At 41.2% G+C, this 26901-nt stretch overlaps 1 protein-coding gene across 25 annotated transcripts in view; it reads right to left on the bottom strand.

Moving 5' to 3' along the window:
- Positions 1-26901, bottom strand: part of LOC139762982 (negative elongation factor D-like) — a 303098-nt gene that overhangs the window by 106333 nt on the left and 169864 nt on the right. For 10 of the 25 annotated variants that reach the window (XM_071688442.1, XM_071688440.1, XM_071688439.1 and 7 more), the window contains one exon: positions 7508-7628. The exons of 8 other annotated variants lie outside the window; for them this stretch is intronic. In XM_071688442.1, the coding sequence (XP_071544543.1) occupies positions 7508-7628 (121 nt within the window). Of the gene's footprint in view, positions 1-4457; positions 4683-6758; positions 6848-7065; positions 7140-7507; positions 7629-26901 lie in introns of all 25 variants that reach the window. 7 more of the 25 variants (XM_071688446.1, XM_071688441.1, XM_071688451.1 and 4 more) reach the window with 4 other exon arrangements.

Here is a 26901-nt window from a genome sequence, read left to right as displayed (position 1 = left end):
TCTGATTGCACAGATCATGGTTTTCCAAATCTTCAAGCCTCACCTACATGTGGACTGCAGGCACTATGTCCATAAACATATAATCTCTCCTTGTCACACACAACACTAAACACTTGGCTCACACATCTCATCCTTTGCAACTCTTATATTTTCCTGTGGTAAGCACTTTGAGTTAGCCCTGACTTTTGGCAAAATGGTAGGATCAATAGATATTAGAAATAGTTATGAACATTATTGCAGAAGTAGGAGATACGAGCATTAGCTGGAAGCATTGGACAGAAGCAGTAGGTTGGAAAATTAAGCAGGAATAATAAGTAAACACATTAAGCAATGGAAAAAGGTGAGAACAAAGGAGGTAAGGGGAGTGGGGGAGGAATGGGATGTATATAGGGAAGCAGTGATGGCTTGTGCAAAAGATGCTTGTGGCATGAGAAGCGTGGGAGGTGGGTTGATTAGAAACGGTAGTGAGTGGTGGGATGAAGAAGCAAGATTATTAGTGAAAGAGAAGAGAGAGGCATTTGGACGATTTTTGCAGGGAAAAAATGCAAATGAGTGGGAGAGGTATAAATGAAAGAGGCAGGAGGTCAAGAGAAAAGTGCAAGAGGTGAAAAAGAGGGCAAATGAGAGTTGGGGTGAGAGAGTATCATTAAATTTTAGGGAGAATAAAAAGATGTTTTGGAAGGAGGTAAATAAAGTGCATAAGACAAGGGAGCAAATGGGAACTTCAGTAAAGGGGGCTAATGGGGAGGTGATAAGTAGTGGTGATGTGAGAAGGAGATGGAGTGAGTATTTTGAAGGTTTGTTGAATGTGTTTGATGATAGAATGGCAGATATAGGGTGTTTTGGTTGAGGAGGTGTGCAAAGTGAGAGGGTTAGGGAAAAGATTTGGTAAATAGAAAAGAGGTAGTAAAAGCTTTACGGAAGATGAAAGCTGGCAAGGCAGCAGGTTTGGATGGTATTGCAGTGGAATCTATTAAAAAAAAGGGGGTGACTGTATTCTTGACTGGTTGGTAAGGTTATTTAATGTATGTATGATTCATGGTGAGGTGCCTGAGGATTGGCAGAATGCTTGCATAGTGCCATTGTACAAAGGCAAAGGGGATAAGAGTGAGTGCTCAAATTACAGAGGTATAAGTTTGTTGAGTATTCCTGGTAAATTATATGGGAGGGTATTGATTGAGAGGGTGGAGGCATGTACAGAGCATCAGATTGGGGAAGAGCAGTGTGGTTTCAGAAGTGGTAGAGGATGTGTGGATCAGGTGTTTGCTTTGAAGAATGTATGTGAGAAATACTTAGAAAAACAAATGGATTTGTATGTAGCATTTATGGATCTGGAGAAGGCATAAGATAAGAGTTGATAGAGATGCTCTGTGGAAGGTTTTAAGAATATATGGTGTGGGAGGCAAGTTGTTAGAAGCAGTGAAAAGTTTTTATCGAGGATGTAAGGCATGTGTGCGTGTAGGAAGAGAGGAATGTGATTGGTTCTCAGTGAATGTAGGTTTGCGGCAGGGGTGTGTGATGTCTCCATGGTTGTTTAATTTGTTTATGGATGGGGTTGTTAGGGAGGTGAATGCAAGAGTTTTGGAAAGAGGGGCAAGTATGCAGTCTGTTGTGGATGAGAGAGCTTAGGAAGTGAGTCAGTTGTTGTTCGCTGATGATACAGTGCTGGTGGCTGATTCATGTAAGAAACTGCAGAAGCTGGTGACTGAGTTTGGTAAAGTGCATGAAAGAAGAAAGTTAAGAGTAAATGTGAATAAGAGCAAGGTTATTAGGTACAGTAGGGTTGAGGGTCAATTCAATTGGGAGGTGAGTTTGAATGGAGAAAAAGTGGAGGAAGTGAAGTGTTTTAGATATCTGGGAGTGGATCTGGCAGCGGATGGAACCATGGAAGCGGAAGTGGATCATAGGGTGGGGGAGGGGGCGAAAATTCTGGGAGCCTTGAAGAATGTATGGAAGTCGAGAACATTATCTCGGAAAGCAAAAATGGGTATGTTTGAAGGAATAGTGGTTCCAACAATGTTGTATGGTTGCGAGGCGTGGACTATGGATAGAGTTGTGTGCAGGAGGATGGATGTGCTGGAAATGAGATGTTTGAGGACAATGTGTGGTGTGAGGTGGTTTGATCGAGTAAGTAACGTAAGGGTAAGAGAGATGTGTGGAAATAAAAAGAGCGTGGTTGAGAGAGCAGAAGAGGGTGTTTTGAAATGGTTTGGTCACATGGAGAGAATGAGTGAGGAAAGATTGACCAAGAGGATATATGTGTCGGAGGTGGAGGGAAAGAGGAGAAGAGGGAGACCAAATTGGAGGTGGAAAGATGGAGTGAAAAAGATTTTGTGTGATCGGGGCCTGAACATGCAGGAGGGTGAAAGGAGGGCAAAGAATAGAGTGAATTGGAGCGATGTGGTATACAGGGGTTGACGTGCTGTCAGTGGATTGAATCAAGGCATGTGAAGCGTCTGGGGTAAACCATGGAAAGCTGTGTAGGTATGTATATTTGCGTGTGTGGACGTGTGTATGTACATGTGTATGGGGGGGGGGGGGGTTGGGCCATTTCTTTCGTCTGTTTCCTTGCGCTACCTCGCAAACGCGGGAGACAGCGACAAAGTATAAAAAAAAAAAAAAAAAAAAAATATATATATATATACCTCCTCCAACAGCACCACCAACCTCCCACACTTGAGCAAGTAACACCTTGGGTAGAATAAAAGTTATTATCACCTCAAGTAATTCCTATATGCACACCACAAGGCAAATGCTCCAAGAATCCAGCTCTGAATAATGCTTATGGTAACCTTTTGCCAAGTAATATGATGGATAGAGCCCTGTGTTTGCTCCCATATGATCTTGGAATGATATGAAGTGTTGCGGAATGCATTACTTCCAGATAGTTGTACAATTATTACAACACAAGAGGTGGATGCTACTCAGATATATGAACTAGTAATTTTCATTCTTTATATCTACATGAGATTTATATCACAGGATACTATATGTCATATGGCTGATGACTTACTTTCATATCACCTGTACGAAGTAGAGGAAAAACCACAGTGCTACCCTGACCATCCATGTCCATACTTGCACGCATATCCACACCTGAGCTCAGTTCTCAGCCACCATGTGATGTATGGTCAAGTAACCATACACAGAAGCATGTTGATGAGCACTTCAACATTCAACCAACAGAAGGCCAACTTGACATACATTTCATGCACCAAAGACAAACTTCATAATCAGAAAGTACCTATGTCTGAAAATTGTGGTAACTGGCCAAGGGTTTTATGTGAAGTTAGTATGCCATATGAAAAGGAGAGGTTTGATGAAATTATTCAAAGGTATGAAAGAATGATACATATAATACAAGCATTTATGCCAGAATAGAAATGTAAATTTCACCTGCTGACTTAGCTTTGATTTCTGGATTTGTAGAAATGAAAAGATCTAGCAATACGAAAGACTATTCACTGTGCCACTGGGCACAAGTTGAAGAAACATCTGTTGGCTCTTATATTGTGTGCACTTATTACATCCCTTGTTATTGGAAGTGGAGGTACATATATTGTACAGGTGTACACTACTTCTGGTGCAGCTGAATATGTGTGGAGAAAAATGATGGATGGATACTGTATCTTAAGAAAAGAGTTCAATGGCAGGATGTCAGAGCTTCAGAAATATAGTGAAACAAATTTAGAAGTTGTCTTATGCAGGAAACTTATGATAATGGAGAAGAAGTAAATTGGCTGCTAAAGTAATCAGTACCCATAAGAAAGACTTTTTTTTTTTCATACTATTCGCCATTTCCCGCGATAGCGAGGTAGCTTTAAGAACAGAGGACTGGGCCTTTGAGGGAATATCCTCACCTGGACCTCTTCTCTGTTCCCTCTTTTGGAAAATTAAAAAAAAAAAAAAAAAAAAAAAAAAACGAGAGGGGAGGATTTCCAGCCCCCCGCTCCCTTCCCTTTTAGTCGCCTTCTACAACACACAGGGAATACGTGGGAAGTCAAAAAGCATGTATCTGATCTTCAGTAAAGAAATCTAAATGTGTAATAACAGGAAAATGGAAAAGTAGGATTAAGACATGTAGATATTGTTTAGAAGTTAGTAAAGTTTTGGAACAGGATTAAGATGGTCATGACATATGGCAGGAGGCAGTTTATTTGAATTTCAATATATCAGTCAAGTAACATTAATGAAAGAGAGGAAGATTAAAGGTATTTCACTACAGAGTACAAGATAATATTTACTTTCATGTTTAATGAAAAATTGGCAAGCAAAGGTGAATGATACATGAGAGGAATGATATTATACTGAAAGATAAACAGGTTGAAATAAGAGATATTATATTGAAAGATAAACAGGTTGAAATAAGAGAACGGAATATGTGAATCCAGTAAACAGTTTACCATATTTTATTAAACATTATCAGAAGGATAAAGTAAATTATAGCAGGCACTAACCTCCTGCAGAAACCTGGCAATGGCTGCATTCCTCCTCCTAGCAGAGCGTATAGCTCTGTGAGCTTCAAGGGATCTCAGCAATTCAGTCTCCTTGTCTAGGACAGCAACCAGTGCTCTTCTACGCTGCTTTCCTTTTAGTGTTGCATTTCTCTGAGAAACTTGCTTTCTACGCCAGTTCTCTAGACGTGAGTACAGTTCTGTCATGGGTTCTGGTTGATGCCATGCCTGCCAGGATATATGTATTGTTAAGCAGCAATATTAATGTATATTTGTAGATAATGGTGGGCTTGGTGCAGAGGTGTGTTGCTTAAGTTAGGCTATTCTTGAAGGATAGTTAGTTTATGGCATTTGTCCAATTTTCACACTTAAATCCTTTCATAATTCTTATCCTGCACTGTCATCTTTGACTCTGTTCTTGATTACATGGGGGAATCAAGTGCATACAACCTTTTGCATCACCGACAGCTACCTGCAGATCATGTCCAGTATGTTAAATAAAACCTTTCACATTAATAGAAGCACTTCATAATGATTTTACTTCACATAGTTAGTTAGTTCATCAAGCTAGACTAGCATAACGATGTATGTCGCCACCCTCACATACAAAATACCTCTGTTGTGTATGATCTAGATAGAAGGGAAGGTTGGGTGGATTGTTTGTATCAAGATTGCCAGAAAGCATTTGACATTGTTCTACACAGAAAGCTTAGAAGCTGGATCGCTGGGTAACAATAAGGGGGAAACTTCTTAGATGCTGGATCAATGGGTAACAATAAAGGGGAAACTTCTTCTATGGATAGAAAACTACCCAAGTGAAAGGGAATAAAAGAGACATCTGAGAAGAGCCTTCTCAAAATGGGTTGAGGTTACCGGCAGAGAGGAAAGTGATTGGTTCTCAGTGAATGTAGGTTTGTGGCAGGGGTGTGTGATGTCTCCATGGTTGTTTAATTTGTTTATGGATGGGGTTGTTAGGGAGGTGAATGCAAGAGTTTTGGAAAGAGGGGCAAGTATGAAGTCTGTTGTGGATGAGAGAGCTTGGGAAGTGAGTCAGTTGTTGTTCGCTGATGATACAGCACTGGTGGCTGATTCATGTGAGAAACTGCAGAAGCTGGTGACTGAGTTTGGTAATGTGTGTGAAAGAAGAAAGTTAAGAGTAAATGTGAATAAGAGCAAGGTTATTAGGTACAGTAGGGTTGAGGGTCAAGTCAATTAGGAGGTAAGTTTGAATGGAGAAAAACTGGAGGAAGTAAAGTGTTTTAGATATCTGGGAGTGGATCTGGCAGCGGATGGAACCATGGAAGTGGAAGTGAATCATAGGGTGGGGGAGGGAGCGAAAATTCTGGGAGCCTTGAAGAATGTTTGGAAGTCGAGAACATTATCTCGGAAAGCAAAAATGGGTATGTTTGAAGGAATAGTGGTTCCAACAATGTTGTATGGTTGCGAGGCGTGGGCTATGGATAGAGTTGTGCGCAGGAGGGTGGATGTGCTGGAAATGGGATGTTTGAGGACAATGTGTGGTGTGAGGTGGTTTGATCGAGTAAGTAATGTAAGGGTAAGAGAGATGTGTGGAAATAAAAAGAGCATGGTTGAGAGAGCAGAAGAGGGTGTTTTGAAATGGTTTGGGCACATGGAGAGAATGAGTGAGGAAAGATTGACCAAGAGGATATATGTGTCGGAGGTGGAGGGAACGAGGAGAAGTGGGAGACCAAATTGGAGGTGGAAAGATGGAGTGAAAAAGATTTTGAGTGATCGAGGCCTGAAAATGCAGGAGGGTGAAAGACGGGCAAGGAATAGAGTGAACTGGATCAATGTGGTATACCGGGGTTGACATGCTGTCAGTGGATTGAATCAGGGCATGTGAAGCGTCTGGGGTAAACCAAGGAAAGTTGTGGGGGGCCTGGATGTGGAAAGGGAGCTGTGGTTTTGGGCATTATTGCATGACAGCTAGAGACTGAGTGTGAACGAATGGGGCCTTTGCTGTCTTTTCCTAGCGGTACCTCGCACACATGAGGGGGGAGGGGGATGGTATTCCATGTGTGGCAAGGTGGCGATGGGAATGAATAAAGGCAGACAGTGTGAATTGTGTGCATGGGTATATATGTATGTCTGTGTGTATATATATGTGTACATTGAGATGTATAGGTATGTATATTTGCGTGTGTGGACGTGTATGTATATACATGTGTATGGGGGTGGGTTGGGCCATTTCTTTCGTCTGTTTCCTTGCCCTACCTCGCAAACGCGGGAGACAGCGACAAAGCAAAATAAATAAATATATGGTGGTATGGTATAATAACTTACTTCAGAGCAGCCATTCCTATTAATTACAAACAACAGCAGGGACTTCTATTTTCTTGAATGATGTCTTCTCACTACATCATACAACAGGACTGTAAAAAATAATACATGAGAGGTTGACATAGGATACACGTGTCAATTCAGAAACTTCCATTACTAGTATATGCTTTCATGATTATCATAATACAACTATGCCTATCAGATCTTTACATCTTACTTGATGCCGACCAGAAAGATATAAAACCATTCCTCTCCAAGGTATAGGTAATCATTTGTTAAATAAATGACAGTATGGTATATTAGTACTTACTTAGCAGCCATTCCTGTCAGTTATATACAACTGACTTGTGACCTTGAATGTTGACATCACATCATACAACAGGCCTGGAAAAAATAAAAATTCAGAAACAGATATTGTTGAAGGAAAAAACAAAACAATGCAAGTGTGTGGTGTGTGGTGTGGTGTGGTGCGTGTGTGTGTGTGTGTGTGTGTGGTGGGGAAGATGCAAAGAACTGCAGCTGCTTACGCAAAGAGTTGCAATAATTGTAGTCTACTACGATATCTTTATCCCTTGCTACTTCCTCAAACTAATTATCAGATATGTTACTATCCACTACAACATATGCTAAAATATGCATGCAATATTAGTAAAGTTAACAGTAACATATGCATAATACCATTTCTAAACCAATAAAACAAAGTTGTCAAGTCATGTCAGTCACTGTCAAATTGGGTCATGTCAAAAAATCACCAGACACGAAACATCCTCAGCATGTATCAGGAACACTCGGAGAGGATATCTTCTAATGATCTCAATGATGGTTTGGAAGATCAAGTGGATGACCCTTGCGACTGCATTTGTCCTCCTGCTCCTGCAAAATGAAAGTGAATAGTCTCGTATTAAAAACCAATGTCATTTGTTAAATGCAGATATTCTCAACATTGCCAACGTAAGCAGTTTCTCCTTTAAAATCAATTATAATTCTCAATATATTAATCAACTAGTTACCACAAAACCAAAAATACTGACATACCCGTGAGTACAAAACAATTGGGTACACTTCCTAAACTGTACATAGGATAAGCAGATTAATTAACATGTTCTCTCTTGTGCATATGCTAGAAATTACATCTTCCGCAGCTCTGTATGCCAAACCACAAGCAACCTACTTAACTGTGCAATTAACTGCATATTTCCTTTAAAAGAAATATGGGTGATAAATGAAACACCTCATCCATACATCATTGGAATTACTGTAACTTACCCATTTCTACCCTCCCAGATAGTGAAATCTTATCCCATACATTCCTCGATGCTCCATTACCATTAAGACAACCATTCTTACCCTCCCAGATAGTGAAATCTTATCCCATACATTCCTCGATGCTCCATTACCATTAACAAGAACCCCTTTCTGGCTCCTGTAGCTTCATAGCTGCATTATTTCCAGTAGCACGGAAATAATGGGTCTCCTTTGGAGTAACAAGTTGATCACTGAGAATGAAATTCTTTTGTCAACAGACAATTTAGTTTTGCCTAATGTCACTTGACAATCACAGTCAGGACATAACTGATGGTTTAACAGCAAACTACACAATTATGAGAGATTAAATTCTTAAACCATTACCACAGGAGAAAGTAGCTTAATATTCAAAACTAGAAGTCATGAAGAACTTTAAGTGGTAAATTACTTAATTTACTCGCTGTATATGCCTCAATCCATCTACATGGGTTTCAATGGGCACCTGAATAAAGTCCACCAATCAATCAATTCGCAAGAACAGAACTACTGTTATTTATATCAACCGACGCCATGTTGGATCTGATTTCCGCGATCGGTAAATAATTATGTAAAATAATCAATGTTAATGACAAAAGATTTACGAGGTTTAAAACGATCCTACGGGGCAGATAAATGTAAATTATAAAAATACTAAACTATTTGCTGACCAAGGCCACTAAAAGTTTAGGTAAATTTATACCAAATGTACATCACATCCAATCACCCTCCATTTTCCCTGGCAAACATATCCCTTAATGCTTTATTTAATGGCTGTAAAACATTCTACAAATCATAACTTGCAGCAAGTAATTCTGTAAAAACTACACAATTATGGAATAAATGAAACATTCAAGCTGTTGGTCAAAGCTAACCTACACATTTAACTGTCAAAATAATGTTAAAGACCTCAGACCAACTTCCAATGCGCCACTATGTACCAAGACGAAATAACGTCACAATTCGCCATTAAGGACATTATTAATAGGTTTTCAAATCTGCCATACTTTAATATATATATGAAACCGTCGATTAATGGCGTCAAATTTCAATTCCTCCCTATATTACGTAGGGAAATAATGCATATCATGAAACCCAAGAGAACTGGACAACTTACCCTCACGGAGCCGATGGTCAAAGAGGTTGCAAATGGTAAGGACTCGTTCTCGAAACCTCGGTATGGTGTGGATTCGAAGCGTCTTCGAACACAAACCTTCGAACGAATATTGAGTTTTTACCAAGTCTTTCTCGTTATTTCCAGAACAAACTCAATAAAAATCTCCTCGAATATTAAGACAGAGAATATATATATAAAATGTAACAAGCTGATCCATCAGATAATGATAAACCCGAGATATTTCTGGAGTTCATTCACGGTTCAAAGCCGAGTTGAGCGGGGTGAAGCAATCCGAGTCGTTTTAATAGGTCATAATGAGCGGTTCGGTTGTTTCATCTTTAACATGATATTTGCAACAGATATAAATAAAGATACTCAAATTTTGGTTTGGACAACCGTGAAGCTACAATTTTTTACTTTAAAATATCAAAATGACTATAATCATCAAGATACGTATGTTAAAAGTAATGATTCGCGAAATTAATGTCTATTTGGTAATTTTACATGATTTAAAATGTGATTTTAAGGACCATGACAACAGCGTCATCTTGCTGGGATCAGGAAAAGTAAAATGTGTCCAGGGAAATAAATAAATACATAACACTGATGTTTGGCGACCGAGCCGAATTCTGCATTCATTCCCATACAAAAACAGTCATTTTACCCGAATAAACATATTATAACGCAATCGTAACGTTAATTGAAAATTAAACAGCCACTTCAACAACTAGAATATGACATTGTCCAGTCTAAAGTAACAGGCGCGACATTCCTTTCATCTAGAGACATTTGCGAGTTCATGAACATTCTCGTTGGGGAAGCCATGTTAGGTTTAGGTCATCTTGATGTCATCTAAGATATAGAGTTACGTTGCTTATGAAGCCATGTGAGCGAACTACAGTAACAAATTATACTAACGGAGATGTGCTCCATATTAATTCCTCTCTTATCTGCTTCAAAAATACCTTCAAATCGGCTTCCATGTGTATTCAATGGACACATAAGTTATCGGTATTCTAATATCAGAGAAGAAAAGATATTTCACAAAGTAAACATTTCCATTTAATTTCCCTCTGATTGGTCTCATATTTTTCCTTTCTCGTTATTTCCCCTGCAGTTATTGGTGTTCATCTGAACAAAATGCTACTGTTCTGTCTTTTCTGTATCAAAAACAAACTAATTCTATCTATATACAATATAACATTTATGTCTCTTTCTCACTCTGCCTCTCCTTTTATCTATCTGCATGTATTGCTTAAATCAAATGTCTACCAGAGTCAATAAAACAAAATTCCTTGTATTTCTTATGGACTAAATGTCTAAAAATGTAATAAATCAGTTACTAAAAGGCAAAATCAATTCTCATAAATTTGTCACATACAACTGTCAGTTTCATATGAGTGCAAACTGGTTCTTTAAGTCCAATGTGTTGCAATCCAATTCTGATTACGTAAACTATTAGGTACTCACTAGCTTATAATGACAATCATCAGGAAAAATCTTGATGATGCAAGAAATAACATGCCAATCTGGATTATATATGTCTAATAAAACCTAGTATGTTTGAAGGTCAAGCACATGGAATCTGCAATATTACTCATACCATAAAACATACTGTTATGATTAACAATATTCCTAATACTAAAAAAAACTACTGTTGTGGTGATGGTTCCATCCTACCTAGTAACTTTTTCCTCAATCATTAACTTAGTTACGTTTCTTTTTCCATGCCTAGTTGACCAGTGCTGACATATCTAATGTATCTGTCTATCTACATCTCTGACACCTGTTCCAACTGGAACTCCCTCAAGGAAGTGTTTGGCCATGGCAAGTCTCCAGAACTAGTGAACTCCAGTGCTACTTCTTAGCCTTTATGCCCCACTCGTAACATGCCACTGGCAGAGGGCAACTCTAGCACAGTTTGGAGAGTGTTTGGAGAGTGTTTGCACAGTGTTTGGAGAGGCTCCTAACTAATATTCCTATTGACTCCACCTACCTAAAGCTTCAGCTTAAATGTTCCTACCAACTACTTTTATTTACTGCTCCTCCCCTTTTGCCAAACTAGAGGGATAGCACATAAGAGTTCATTGTGGAAAAATCTATGAGCTACAAAGAATGAGCTGTGTGAATTAAGTTTTGTCAAGTGTTATGTATGACATGGCAAGATTGTGTGTTTGTGGACAGAGTGCCAACTGTCCATGTGTGGGTGAGTCAGAAAGAAAAGGCAGCTAACTGGGTCAGAGGAGTGCAACCTGACAACCCCTGAAGTCCTGGCTCACTACACAGCTGTCACCAATCTTTCCTGATATATATAATCATGATATAATTCTCCTGATCCAATCTAACAGAGTACCATTTGGTTAAACTTTACCCAATGTTCTTTTCCCTCTATCTTTTTTCAACTGAGACAGCACAGGCAACTGAGAACCCTAATCAGAGCCACCTTGGTTACACTATATGTACATGTACCCTAGCCTAAGCCTAGTCCCATTTTACTGACCAGCCCACAATGGATGATGAACAGCTTGTGTTGACTATAAACTGACTATCACATCCTGGATTCAAACCTATGTGGGTTCAACATGTGTGGCCTGTAAATGCTATCATTCATTTTCCTGTGCTCTATTTAAGATTTGAAGGCAGTAATGAATCACAGTTATTTCAGATTTTCTGTGGTATTTGCTTCATAATGGTATCCAATCCCAGCATTTCATCTTATGTAAAGACCACTCTGTTCCCTAGTCTACATTACACCTGTCACAAGCATGGACAAGAAAGAATTTTGGGTAATTACTATAAATAATTTTCAAATGTTAAGTAATGATTTACATAGTTTACATAAATATAACATTCAAAAGCTGGAAAACCATATCTGAAAGACATAAGGCCCCAATCACACAAAATCTTTTTCACTCCATCTTTCCACCTCCAATTTGGTCTCCCACTTCTCCTCGTTCCCTCCACCTCCAACACATATATCCTCATTCTCTCCATGTGCCCAAACCATTTCAAAACACCCTCTTCTGCTCTCTCAACCACGCTCTTTTTATTTCCACACATCTCTCTTACCCATACGTTACTTACTCGATCAAACCACCTCACACCACACATTGTCCTCAAACATCTCATTTCCAGCACATCCACCCTCCTGCGCACAACTCTATCCATAGCCCATGCTTTGCAACCATACAACATTGTTGGAACCACTATTCCTTCAAACATACCCATTTTTGTTTCCGAGATAATGTTCACGACTTCCACACATTCTTCAAGGCTCCCAGAATTTTCGCCCCCTCCCCCACCCTATGATCCACTTCCGCTTCCATGGTTCCATCCACTGCCAGATCCACTCCCAGATATCTAAAACACTTTACTTCCTCCAGTTTTTCTCCATTCAAACTTACCTCCCAATGGACTTGACCCTCAACCCTACTGTACCTAATAACCTTGCTCTTATTCACATTTACTCTTAACTTTCTTCTTTCACACACTTTACCAAACTCAGTCACCAGCTTCTGCAGTTTCTCACATGAATCAGCCACCAGCACTGTATCATCAGCGAACAACTGACTCACTTCCCAAGCTCTCTCATCCCCAACAGACTTCATACTTGCCCCTCTTTCCAAAACTCTTGCATTCACCTCCCTAACAACCCCATCCATAAACAAATTAAACAACCATGGAGACATCACACACCCCTGCCGCAAACCTACATTCACTGAGAACCAATCACTTTCCTCTCTTCCTACAAGTACACATGCCTTACATCCTTGATAAAAACTTTTCACTGCTTCTGACAACTTGCCTCCCACACCATATATTCTTAATACCTTCCACAGAGCATCTCTATCAACTCTATCATATGCCTTCTCCAGATCCATAAATGCTACATACAAATCCATTTGCTTTTCTAAGTATTTCTCACATACATTCTTCAAAGCAAACACCTGATCCACACATCCTCTACCACTTCTGAAACCACAGTGCTCTTCCCCAATCTGATGCTCTGTACATGCCTTCACCCTCTCAATCAATACCCTCCCATATAATTTACCAGGAATACTCAACAAACTTATACCTCTGTAATTTGAGCACTCACTCTTATCCCCTTTGCCTTTGTACAATGGCACTATGCACGCATTCCGCCAATCCTCAGGCACCTCACCATGAATCATACATACATCAAATAACCTTACCAACCAGTCAATAGTGAAAGCTTTGCAGAAGATGAAAGCCGGCAAGGCAGCAGGTTTGGATGGTATTGCAGTGGAATTTATTAAAAAAGGGGGTGACTGTATTGTTGACTGGTTGGTAAGGCTATTTAATGTATGTATGACTCATGGTGAGGTGCCTGAGGATTGGCGGAATGCGTGCATAGTGCCATTGTACAAAGGCAAAGGGGATAAGGGTGAGTGCTCAAATTACAGAGGTATAAGTTTGTTGAGTATTCCTGGTAAATTATATGGGAGGGTATTGATTGAGAGGGTGAAGGCATGTACAGAGCATCAGATTGGGGAAGAGCAGTGTGGTTTCAGAAGTGGTAGAGGATGTGTAGATCAGGTGTTTGCTTTGAAGAATGTATGTGAGAAATACTTAGAAAAGCAAATGGATTTGTATGTAGCATTTATGGATCTGGAGAAGGCATATGATAGAGTTGATAGAGATGCTCTGTGGAAGGTATTAAGAATATATGGTGTGGGAGGAAAGTTGTTAGAAGCAGTGAAAAGTTTTTATCGAGGATGTAAGGCATGTGTACGTGTAGGAAGAGAGGAAAGTGATTGGTTCTCGGTGAATGTAGGTTTGCAGCAGGGGTGTGTGATGTCTCCATGGTTGTTTAATTTGTTTATGGATGGGGTTGTTAGGGAGGTAAATGCAAGAGTTTTGGAAAGAGGGGCAAGTATGAAGTCAGTTGGGGATGAGAGAGCTTGGGAAGTGAGTCAGTTGTTGTTCGCTGATGATACAGCGCTGGTGGCTGATTCATGTGAGAAACTGCAGAAGCTGGTGACTGAGTTTGGTAAAGTGTGTGGAAGAAGAAAGTTAAGAGTAAATGTGAATAAGAGCAAGGTTATTAGGTACAGTAGGGTTGAGGGTCAAGTCAATTGGGAGGTGAGTTTGAATGGAGAAAAACTGGAGGAAGTGAAGTGTTTTAGATATCTGGGAGTGGATCTGGCAGCGGATGGAACCATGGAAGCGGAAGTGGATCATAGGGTGGGGGAGGGGGCGAAAATTCTGGGAGCCTTGAAGAATGTGTGGAAGTCGAGAACATTATCTCGGAAAGCAAAAATGGGTATGTTTGAAGGAATAGTGGTTCCAACAATGTTGTATGGTTGCGAGGCATGGGCTATGGATAGAGTTGTGCGCAGGAGGATGGATGTGCTGGAAATGAGATGTTTGAGGACAATGTGTGGTGTGAGGTGGTTTGATCGAGTGAGTAACGTAAGGGTAAGAGAGATGTGTGGAAATAAAGAGTGTGGTTGAGAGAGCAGAAGAGGGTGTTTTGAAGTGGTTTGGGCACATGGAGAGAATGAGTGAGGAAAGATTGACCAAGAGGATATATGTGTCGGAGGTGGAGGGAACGAGGAGAAGAGGGAGACCAAATTGGAGGTGGAAAGATGGAGTGAAAAAGATTTTGTGTGATCGGGGCCTGAACATGCAGGAGGGTGAAAGGAGGGCAAGGAATAGAGTGAATTGGAGCGATGTGGTATACCGGGGTTGACGTGCTGTCAGTGGATTGAAGCAAGGCATGTGAAGCGTCTGGGGTAAACCATGGAAAGCTGTGTAGGTATGTATATTTGCGTGTGTGGACATATGTATATACATGTGTATGGGGGGGGGTTGGGCCATTTCTTTCGTCTGTTTCCTTGCGCTACCTCGCAAACGCGGGAGACAGCGACAAAGTATATAAAAAAAAAAAAAAAAATATATATATATATATATATATATATATATATATATATATATATATATATATATATATCTTAAAAAGTCTACCCGATACTGATGTGTATTTACAATGAATGTACTGTGTAGCATATGCCTACAATCAAACCTACAAGTACTGGACGCTCTAGATACACCATGACCAACTGTCAATTTTCTTTTAGCAGATTGTTTTGATATCCTAGAAAAATTTACCTGATAGGTATTTGAATTTTATGAATGATAGAATCATAAAAACCACACACTGCATGCAAATGAATGATGACATTATATACCTTTGTGGCATTTTTGTTATTCATCTGAATTAGTAGATACTGGTAGCCCTTTATGACGTATGATATTTTAGGACAGGTTATTCCTGCAGAGGCAGTCTTCAAGAAAACAAGTATGAAAGTTATAATGCCCAACTTGGGAAGCTGTTAAGGACAAGTATGTTGCATATGCTTCTTTCTTTTATCTTTCTTGCATGTTAACCAATCCCCACATGAGCAAGATAACATGAGGAACAGATGACTGAGCCTTAAGAGGAAAAATCCTTACATGGCCCCTTCTCCAGTTCCTCTCTTTTGTAAAGTGATACAGAAGGGGAGGATTTCCAACATCCTGCTCTTGACTATCTTAGTCACTTTCTGTAGCATGCAGATGTGAAGGTAGTGTTCTTTCTGCCAGATGTATTTTTTTTTTTTTTTTTTTTTTTTTTATACTTTGTCGCTGTCTCCTGCGTTTGCGAGGTAGCGCAAGGAAACAGACGAAAGAAATGGCCCAACCCCCCCCATACGCATGTACATACACACGTCCACACACGCAAATATACATACCTACACAGCTTTCCATGGTTTACCCCAGACGCTTCACATGCCTTGATTCAATCCACTGACAGCACGTCAACCCCGGTATACCACATCGCTCCAATTCACTCTATTCCTTGCCCTCCTTTCACCCTCCTGCATGTTCAGGCCCCGATCACACAAAATCCTTTTCACTCCATCTTTCCACCTCCAATTTGGTCTCCCTCTTCTCCTCGTTCCCTCCACCTCCGACACATATATCCTCTTGGTCAATCTTTCCTCACTCATTCTCTCCATGTGCCCAAACCATTTCAAAACACCCTCTTCTGCTCTCTCAACCACGCTCTTTTTATTTCCACACATCTCTCTTACCCTTACGTTACTTACTCGATCAAACCACCTCACACCACACATTGTCCTCAAACATCTCATTTCCAGCACATCCATCCTCCTGCGCACAACTCTATCCATAGCCCACGCCTCGCAACCATACAACATTGTTGGAACTACTATTCCTTCAAACATACCCATTTTTGCTTTCCGGGATAATGTTCTCGACTTCCACACATTTTTCAAGGCTCCCAAAATTTTCGCCCCCTCCCCCACCCTATGATCCACTTCCGCTTCCATGGTTCCATCCGCTGACAGATCCACTCCCAGATATCTAAAACACTTCACTTCCTCCAGCCTCTCACCATTCAAACTCACCTCCCAATTGACTTGACCCTCAACCCTACTGTACCTAATAACCTTGCTCTTATTCACATTTACTCTTAACTTTCTTCTTCCACACACTTTTCCAAACTCCGTCACCAGCTTCTGCAGTTTCTCACATGAATCAGCGAACAACAACTGACTCACTTCCCAAGCTCTCTCATCCCCAACAGACTTCATACTTGCCCCTCTTTCCAAAACTCTTGCATTTACCTCCCTAACAACCCCATCCATAAACAAATTAAACAACCATGGAGACATCACACACCCCTGCCGCAAACCTACATTCACTGAGAACCAATCACTTTCCTCTCTTCCTACACGTACACATGCCTTACATCCTCGATAAAAACTTTTCACTGCTTCTAACAACTTGCCTCCCACACCATATATTCTTAATACCTTCCACAGAGCATCTCTATCAACTCTATCATATGCCTTCTCCAGATCCATAAATGCTACATACAAATCCATTTGCTTTTCTAAGTATTTCTCACATACATTCTTCAAAGCAAACACCTGATCCACACATCCTCTACCACTTCTGAAACCACACTGCTCTTCCCCAATCTGATGCTCTGTACATGCCTTCACCCTCTCAATCAATACCCTCCCATATAATTTACCAGGAATACTCAACAAACTTATACCTCTGTAATTTGAGCACTCACTCTTATCCCCTTTGCCTTTGTACAATGGCACTATGCAAGCATTCCGCCAATCCTCAGGCACCTCACCATGAGTCATACATACATTAAATAACCTTACCAACCAGTCAACAATACAGTCACCCCCTTTTTTAATAAATTCCACTGCAATACCATCCAAACCTGCTGCCTTGCCGGCTTTCATCTTCCGCAAAGCTTTTACTACCTCTTCTCTGTTTACCAAATCATTTTCCCTAACCCTCTCACTTTGCACACCACCTCGACCCAAACACCCTATATCTGCCACTCTGTCATCAGACACATTCAACAAACCTTCAAAATACTCATTCCATCTCCTTCTCACATCACCACTACTTGTTATCACCTCCCCATTTACGCCCTTCACTGAAGTTCCCATTTGCTCCCTTGTCTTACGCACCCTATTTACCTCCTTCCAGAACATCTTTTTATTCTCCCTAAAATTTACTGATAGTCTCTCACCCCAACTCTCATTTGCCCTTTTTTTCACCTCTTGCACCTTTCTCTTGACCTCCTGTCTCTTTCTTTTATACTTCTCCCACTCAATTGCATTTTTTCCCTGCAAAAATCGTCCAAATGCCTCTCTCTTCTCTTTCACTAATACTCTCACTTCTTCATCCCACCACTCACTACCCTTTCTAAACAGCCCACCTCCCACTCTTCTCATGCCACAAGCATCTTTTGCGCAATCCATCACTGATTCCCTAAATACATCCCATTCCTCCCCCACTCCCCTTACTTCCATTGTTCTCACCTTTTTCCATTCTGTACACAGTCTCTCCTGATACTTCTTCACACAGGTCTCCTTCCCAAGCTCACTTACTCTCACCACCTTCTTCACCCCAACATTCACTTGGTGTGACCAGATGTATTTATATTCATTAATTATATGTATGATTACCCCACAATCAATTTCTAAGAAGGGGCCCTGATGTTACACAGGATCTCTTTTCATAGTTTCCTACAGCCCAGGGGTGCAGTACTTCCAACAGCAGGGAAATGTGAACTCCTTTGGAGTGAGATAGTTTTTGATAAGACTGTATTTTCAGTGACAGTCTCTCCAAAGGAGATTTTTCACATGGTATAATCTTGAGCAAAAGTTGGGGGACAAGATGAATGGGGAAACCAGATTGTAAATTTTTTTTTTTTTTTTTTTTTTTTTTTTTTTTTTTATACTTTGTCGCTGTCTCCCGCGTTTGCGAGGTAGCGCAAGGAAACAGACGAAAGAAATGGCCCAACCCCCCCCATACACATGTACATACACACGTCCACACACGCAATATACATACCTACACAGCTTTCCATGGTTTACCCCAGACGCTTCACATGCCTTGATTCAATCCACTGACAGCACGTCAACCCCTGTATACCACATCGCTCCAATTCACTCTATTCCTTGCCCTCCTTTCACCCTCCTGCATGTTCAGGCCCCGATCACACAAAATCCTTTTCACTCCATCTTTCCACCTCCAATTTGGTCTCCCTCTTCTCCTCGTTCCCTCCACCTCCGACACATATATCCTCTTGGTCAATCTTTCCTCACTCATTCTCTCCATGTGCCCAAACCACTTCAAAACACCCTCTTCTGCTCTCTCAACCACGCTCTTTTTATTTCCACACATCCCTCTTACCCTTACATTACTTACTCGATCAAACCACCTCACACCACACATTGTCCTCAAACATCTCATTTCCAGCACATCCATCCTCCTGCGCACAACTCTATCCATAGCCCACGCCTCGCAACCATACAACATTGTTGGAACCACTATTCCTTCAAACATACCCATTTTTGCTTTCCGGGATAATGTTCTCGACTTCCACACATTTTTCAAGGCTCCCAAAATTTTCGCCCCCTCCCCCACCCTATGATCCACTTCCGCTTCCATGGTTCCATCCGCTGACAGATCCACTCCCAGATATCTAAAACACTTCACTTCCTCCAGCCTCTCACCATTCAAACTCACCTCCCAATTGACTTGACCCTCAACCCTACTGTACCTAATAACCTTGCTCTTATTGACATTTACTCTTAACTTTCTTCTTCCACACACTTTACCAAACTCCGTCACCAGCTTCTGCAGTTTCTCACATGAATCCGCCACCAGCGCTGTATCATCAGCGAACAACAACTGACTCACTTCCCAAGCTCTCTCATCCCCAACAGACTTCATACTTGCCCCTCTTTCCAAAACTCTTGCATTTACCTCCCTAACAACCCCATCCATAAACAAATTAAACAACCATGGAGACATCACACACCCCTGCCGCAAACCTACATTCACTGAGAACCAATCACTTTCCTCTCTTCCTACACGTACACATGTAAATGGAAGGATGAAATAGATAAGATTTTGAGTGCTTGGTAAAGAGGGTGAAAGGGATGCACTGGATAGATTGAACTAGAGCTATGTGGTGTATAGGGGTGACACACTGTCAAGTGACTGAACTAGAGCTTATGAAGCAGCCATGGAAAGGTCTTAGGGGCCTGGATGTGGATAGGGAGCTGTGGTTCTGGTGCATTACACATGACAGCTAGAGAATGGATGAGAGTAAATAAGGTCTTTTCTTCATCTGTTCTTAGTGTTACCTCACAAATTCGGGAAACAGTGAATAAGTATGAAAGTATATATATATCTAGATATATGGGCGATGGATAGGGTTGTGTGGAGTGGGGTGGATGTGTTGGAGATCTGATGTTTGGGGACGATATGTGGTGTGACGTGGTTTGATTGAGTGAGTCATGAGGGGGTAGGACAGATGAGTGGTAATGGAAAGAGTGTGGTTGAGAGCAGAAGAGGGTGTATTGAGGTGGTTTGGTCACATGGAGAGGACGTGTGGGGAAGGATTGACAGGGAGGATATGTGTCAGATGTGGAGGGAATGAGGAGAGGAGGGAGACTGGATTGGAGGTGGAGGGATGGAGTGAAGGGGATTTTGAGCGGTCGGGGCTTGGACATGCAGGAGGGGGGTGGGCGTGCGGGGAATGGAGTGAATTGGAACGGTGTGGTATACCGGGGTTGATGTGCTGTCAATGATTGAACTAGGGCGTGTAAAGCGTTTGGGGTGAACCATGGAGAGTTCTGTGGGGCCTGGGTGTGGAGGGGGAGCTGTGGTTTCGGTGCATTACGCATGACAGCTGGAGACTGAGTGTGAATGAGTGTGGCCTTTGTTGTCTTTTCCTGGCGTCACCTCGCACGCATGTAGGGGAGGGGGTGTCATTTTGTGTGTGGTGGGGTGGGGGCGGGAGTGAGTAGGGGCAGCAAGTATGAATTAATTTTTTTTTTCCCAAAAGAATGAACAGAGAAGGGGGCCAGGTGAGGGTATTCCCTCAAAGGCCCAGTCCTCTGTTCTTAACGCTACCTCGCTAATGCGGGAAATGGCGAATAGTTTGAAACAAACAAATATATATATATATATATATATATATATATATATATATATATATATATATATATATATATATATATATTTATACTATTCGCCATTTCCCGCGTAGCGAGGTAGCGTCAAGAACAGAGGACTGGGCCCTTGAGGGAATACCCTCACCTAGCCCCCTTCTCTGTTCCTTCTTTTGGAAAATTTCTCACATACATTCTTCAAAGCAAACACCTGATCCACACATCCTCTACCACTTCTGAAACCACACTGCTCTTCCCCAATCTGATGCTCTGTACATGCCTTCATCCTCTCAATCAATACCCTCCCATATAATTTACCAGGAATACTCAACAAACTTATACCTCTGAAATTTGAGCACTCACTCTTAAACCCCTTTGCCTTTGTACAATGGCAATATGCACGCATTCCGCCAATCCTCAGGCACCTCACCATGAGTCATACATATATTAAATAACCTTACCAACCAGTCAATAATACAGTCACCCCCTTTTTTAATAAATTCCACTGCAATACCATCCAAACCTGCTGCCTTGCCGGCTTTCATCTTCCGCAAAGCTTTTACTACCTCTTCTCTGTTTACCAAATCATTTTCCCTAACCCTCTCACTTTGCACACCACCTCGACCAAAACACCCTATATCTACCACTCTATCACCAAACACATTCAACAAACCTTCAAAATACTCACTCCATCTTCTTCTCACATCACCACTACTTGTTATCACCTCCCCATTTGCGCCCTTCACTGAAGTTCCCATTAGCTCCCTTGTCTTACGCACTTTATTTACCTCCTTCCAGAACATCTTTTTATTCTCCCTAAAATTTAATGATACTCTCTCACCCCAACTCTCATTTGCCCTCTTTTTCACCTCTTGCACCTTTCTCTTGACCTCCTGTCTCTTTCTTTTATACATCTCCCACTCAATTGCATTTTTTCCCTGCAAAAAATCGTCCAAATGCCTCTCTCTTCTCTTTCACTAATAATCTTACTTCTTCATCCCACCACTCACTACCCTTTCTAATCAACCCACCTCCCACTCTTCTCATGCCACAAGCATCTTTTGCGCAATCCATCACTGATTCCCTAAATACATCCCATTCCTCCCTCACTCCCCTTACTTCCATTGTTCTCACCTTTTTCCATTCTGTACTCAGTCTCTCCTGGTACTTCCTCACACAAGTCTCCTTCCCAAGCTCACTTACTCTCACCACCCTCTTCACCCCAACATTCACTCTTCTTTTCTGAAAACCCATACAAATCTTCACCTTAGCCTCCGCAAGATAATGATCAGACATCTCTCCAGTTGCACCTCTCAGCACATTAACATCCAAAAGTCTCTCTTTGAGAGGGTGAAGGCATGTACAGAGCATCAGATTGGGGAAGAGAGCAGTGTGGTTTCAGAAGTGGTAGAGGATGTGTGGATCAGGTGTTTGCTTTGAAGAATGTATGTGAGAAATACTTAGAAAAGCAAATGGATTTGTATGTAGCATTTACGGATCTGGAGAAGGCATATGATAGAGTTGATAGAGATGCTCTGTGGAAGGTATTAAGAATATATGGTGTGGGAGGAAAGTTGTTAGAAGCAGTGAAAAGGTTTTATCGAGGATGTAAGGCATGTGTACGTGTAGGAAGAGAGGAAAGTGATTGGTTCTCAGTGAATGTAGGTTTGCGGCAGGGGTGTGTGATGTCTCCATGGTTGTTTAATTTGTTTATGGATGGGGTTGTTAGGGAGGTGAATGCAAGAGTTTTGGAAAGAGGGGTAAGTATGAAGTCTGTTGTGGATGAGAGAGCTTGGGAAGTGAGTCAGTTGTTGTTCGCTGATGATGCAGCGCTGGTGGCTGATTCATGTGAGAAACTGCAGAAGCTGGTGACTGAGTTTGGTAAAGTGTGTGAAAGAAGAAAGTTAAGAGTAAATGTGAATAAGAGCAAGGTTATTAGGTACAGTAGGGTTGAGGGTCAAGGCAATTGGGAGGTAAGTTTGAATGGAGAAAAACTGGAGGAAGTGAAGTGTTTTAGATATCTGGGAGTGGATCTGGCAGCGGATGGAACCATGGAAGCGGAAGTGGATCATAGGGAGGGGGAGGGGGCGAAAATCCTGGGAGCCTTGAAGAATGTGTGGAAGTCGAGAACATTATCTCGGAAAGCAAAAATGGCTATGTTTGAAGGAATAGTGGTTCCAACAATGTTGTATAGTTGCGAGGCGTGGGCTATGGATAGAGTTGTGCGCAGGAGGGTGGATGTGCTGAAAATGAGATGTTTGAGGACAATGTGTGGTGTGAGGTGTTTTGATCGAGTAAGTAATGTAAGGGTAAGAGAGATGTGTGGAAATAAAAAGAGCATGGTTGAGAGAGCAGAAGAGGGTGTTTTGAAATGGTTTGGGCACATGGAGAGAATGCGTGAGGAAAGATTGACCAAGAGGATATGTGTGTCGGAGGTGGAGGGAACGAGGAGAAGTGGGAGACCAAATTGGAGGTGGAAAGATGGAGTGAAAAAGATTTTGTGTGATCGGGGCCTGAACATGCAGGAGGGTGAAAGGAGGGCAAGGAATAGAGTGAATTGGATCGATGTGGTATACCGGGGTTAACGTGCTGTCAGTGGATTGAATCAGGGCATGTGAAGCGTCTGGGGTAAACCATGGAAAGCTGTGTAGGTAATTATATTTGCGTGTGTGGACGTGTATGTATATACATGTGTATGGGGGTGGGTTGAGCCATTTCTTTTGTCTGTTTCCTTGCGCTATCTCGCAAACGCGGGAGACAGCGACAAAGCAAAAATATATATATATATATATATATATATATATATATATATATATATATATATATATATATATATATATTCTTTCTTTCTTTTAAACTATTCGCCATTTCCCGCGTTAGCGAGGTAGCGTTAAGAACAGAGGACTGGGCCTTTTTTGGAATATCCTCACCTGGCCCCCTCTGTGCCTTCTTTTGGAAAAAAAAAAAATGAGAGGGGAGGATTTCCAGCCCCCCGCTCCCTCCCCTTTGAGTCGCCTTCTACGACACGCAGGGAATACGTGGGAAGTATTCTTAATCCCCTATCCCCAGGGATAATATATATATATATATATGCATATCTGGTCCCATGAAATGTTAATGTAAGTTTTATGTCTTCTTTATCAAACTCAAAGATGCCATGAATAAATAAGTGACTCTAATGACATGTTCACCTCATTGATGTATAATAAACTATCATTCTTATTGTGTAGGAGGGATGAAATATGTTATGTATATTTACTAACACTTATATGATTGAGCTATGATACAAGGTAAGACGTATGTGTGTGTGTGTGTGTGTGTGTGTGTGTGTGTGTGTGTGTGTGTGTGTGTGTGTGTGTAGGCGGATGGGAAGGTGTCTAGTTTGAGCCAGTTGTGAGAGATCTATATATCAGCCGATGCAGATTATCTTTCGGCATCAAACAAGTGCATACATCAAGTTCAGAGAGAGAGAGAGAGAGAGAGAGAGAGAGAGAGAGAGAGAGAGAGAGAGAGAGGATTTCTAGCCCCCCCGCTCCCTTCCCTTTTAGTCGCCTTCTACAACATGCAGGGAATACCTGGAAACTATTCTTTTTCCCCTATATGTTAAACCCACCTGGGTGATGGCAGTGTCATAATCCAGTTCAGCATTTGGTCCAGAGCAGAGGTGGACATTAGCTGGTGCATTACTCATCAAACCCCAGCTTGATACCTCATTCTGAGGGATAGAAGGTATGCTGAATTAAATTTTCATATTTCAACCCTAAAAATGTGTGCAAACATGGCTGTCATTCATTTGCAACAGATGATACCTCATTATGGCAGTAGTATTTAAATATAATGGAAAAAAAATCACGAACCTTTACTGAAGATACTCCAAAGCTAAAATTGTGTACTATGAAAATGGTATTTTCATAAATAAAAGAAAAAATTAACTGTTAAAATGATCTTTCATACATACATATTCGCCATTTCCTGTGTTAGCGAGGTAGCGTTAAGAACAGAAGACTGAGCCTTTGAGGAAACAATCAATTTACAACTCAGTATCTGATGAGAATTTTCTAATGGTAACAAATTTCATATCTATCTGTAGTATCTTTGATTTCACCATTTGAATCATATCTATCCTGCCTCTTATACCTTAAATCAAATCCATCCACTTCATAATCAAAAGACTAGAACTAATGACAATGAATGTTTTCTCATAATACTGCATTACATTATGTCCTATTTTCAAAGATTTATATATAAAAAAAAAAAAAATGCAGCTTCAAAACCAGTGTTCTACTATGTTCTATACTTCTATATCAAAATTATGAGAAATAATCAAGTCTACTCCAAGAATTGTGTCATACATAAGACATAGATCAATAATTCTAAAAAAAAGTAGTAAGAATAGTATCATATTGAAAGCCTGAATCAATGATTCCAATGAAAAAGTAATGATATTGTTGACTGGTTGGTAAGGTTATTTAATGTATGTATGACTCATGGTGAGGTGCCTGAGGATTGGCGGAATGCGTGCATAGTGCCATTGTACAAAGGCAAAGGGGATAAGAGTGAGTGCTCAAATTACAGAGGTATAAGTTTGTTGAGTATTCCTGGTAAATTATATGGGAGGGTATTGATTGAGAGGGTGAAGGCATGTACAGAGCATCAGATTGGGGAAGAGCACTGTGGTTTCAGAAGTGGTAGAGGATGTGTGGATCAGGTGTTTGCTTTGAAGAATGTATGTGAGAAATACTTAGAAAAGCAAATGGATTTGTATGTAGCATTTATGGATCTGGAGAAGGCATATGATAGAGTTGATAGAGATGCTCTGTGGAAGGTATTAAGAATATATGGTGTGGGAGGAAAGTTGTTAGAAGCAGTGAAAAGTTTTTATCGAGGATGTAAGGCATGTGTACGTGTAGGAAGAGAGGAAAGTGATTGGTTCTCAGTGAATGTAGGTTTGCGGCAGGGGTGTGTGATGTCTCCATGGTTGTTTAATTTGTTTATGGATGGGGTTGTTAGGGAGGTAAATGCAAGAGTTTTGGAAAGAGGGGCAAGTATGAAGTCTGTTGGGGATGAGAGAGCTTGGGAAGTGAGTCAGTTGTTGTTCGCTGATGATACAGCACTGGTGGCTGATTCATGTGAGAAACTGCAGAAGCTGGTGACTGAGTTTGGAAAAGTGTGTGGAAGAAGAAAGTTAAGAGTAAATGTGAATAAGAGCAAGGTTATTAGGTACAGTAGGGTTGAGGGTCAAGTCAATTGGGAGGTGAGTTTGAATGGAGAAAAACTGGAGGAAGTGAAGTGTTTTAGATATCTGGGAGTGGATCTGGCAGCGGATGGAACCATGGAAGCGGAAGTGGATCATAGGGTGGGGGAGGGGGCGAAAATCCTGGGGGCCTTGAAGAATGTGTGGAAGTCGAGAACATTATCTCGGAAAGCAAAAATGGGTATGTTTGAAGGAATAGTGGTTCCAACAATGTTGTATGGTTGCGAGGCGTGGGCTATGGATAGAGTTGTGCGCAGGAGGATGGATGTGCTGGAAATGAGATGTTTGAGGACAATGTGTGGTGTGAGGTGGTTTGATCGAGTGAGTAACATAAGGGTAAGAGAGATGTGTGGAAATAAAAAGAGCGTGGTTGAGAAGCAGAAGAGGGTGTTTTGAAGTGGTTTGGGCACATGGAGAGAATGAGTGAGGAAAGATTGACCAAGAGGATATATGTGTCGGAGGTGGAGGGAACAAGGAGAAGAGGGAGACCAAATTGGAGGTGGAAAGATGGAGTGAAAAAGATTTTGTGTGATTGGGGCCTGAACATGCAGGAGGGTGAAAGGAGGGCAAGGAATAGAGTGAACTGGAGCGATGTGGTATACCGGGGTTGACGTGCTGTCAGTGGATTGAATCAAGGCATGTGAAGCGTCTGGGGTAAACCATGGAAAGCTGTGTAGGTATGTATATTTGCGTGTGTGGACATATGTATATACATGTGTATGGGGGGGTTGGGCCATTTCTTTCGTCTGTTTCCTTGCGCTACCTCGCAAACGCGGGAGACAGCGACAAAGTATAATAAAAAATAAATAATTTATATTATTCATTTATTTATTTTGCTTTGTCGCTGTCTCCCGCATTAGCGAGGTAGCGCAAGGAAACAGACGAAAGAATGGCCCAACCCACCCACATATGCATGTATACACATACACATCCACACACGCAAATATACATACCTATACATCTCAA

Source organism: Panulirus ornatus, chromosome 45 (genome assembly GCF_036320965.1).
Source record: "Panulirus ornatus isolate Po-2019 chromosome 45, ASM3632096v1, whole genome shotgun sequence".
Taxonomy (NCBI): Eukaryota; Metazoa; Arthropoda; class Malacostraca; order Decapoda; family Palinuridae; genus Panulirus; species Panulirus ornatus.
The sequence above is the reverse complement of the archived record's forward strand: the minus strand, read 5'-3'. Positions and strand labels throughout refer to the sequence as shown.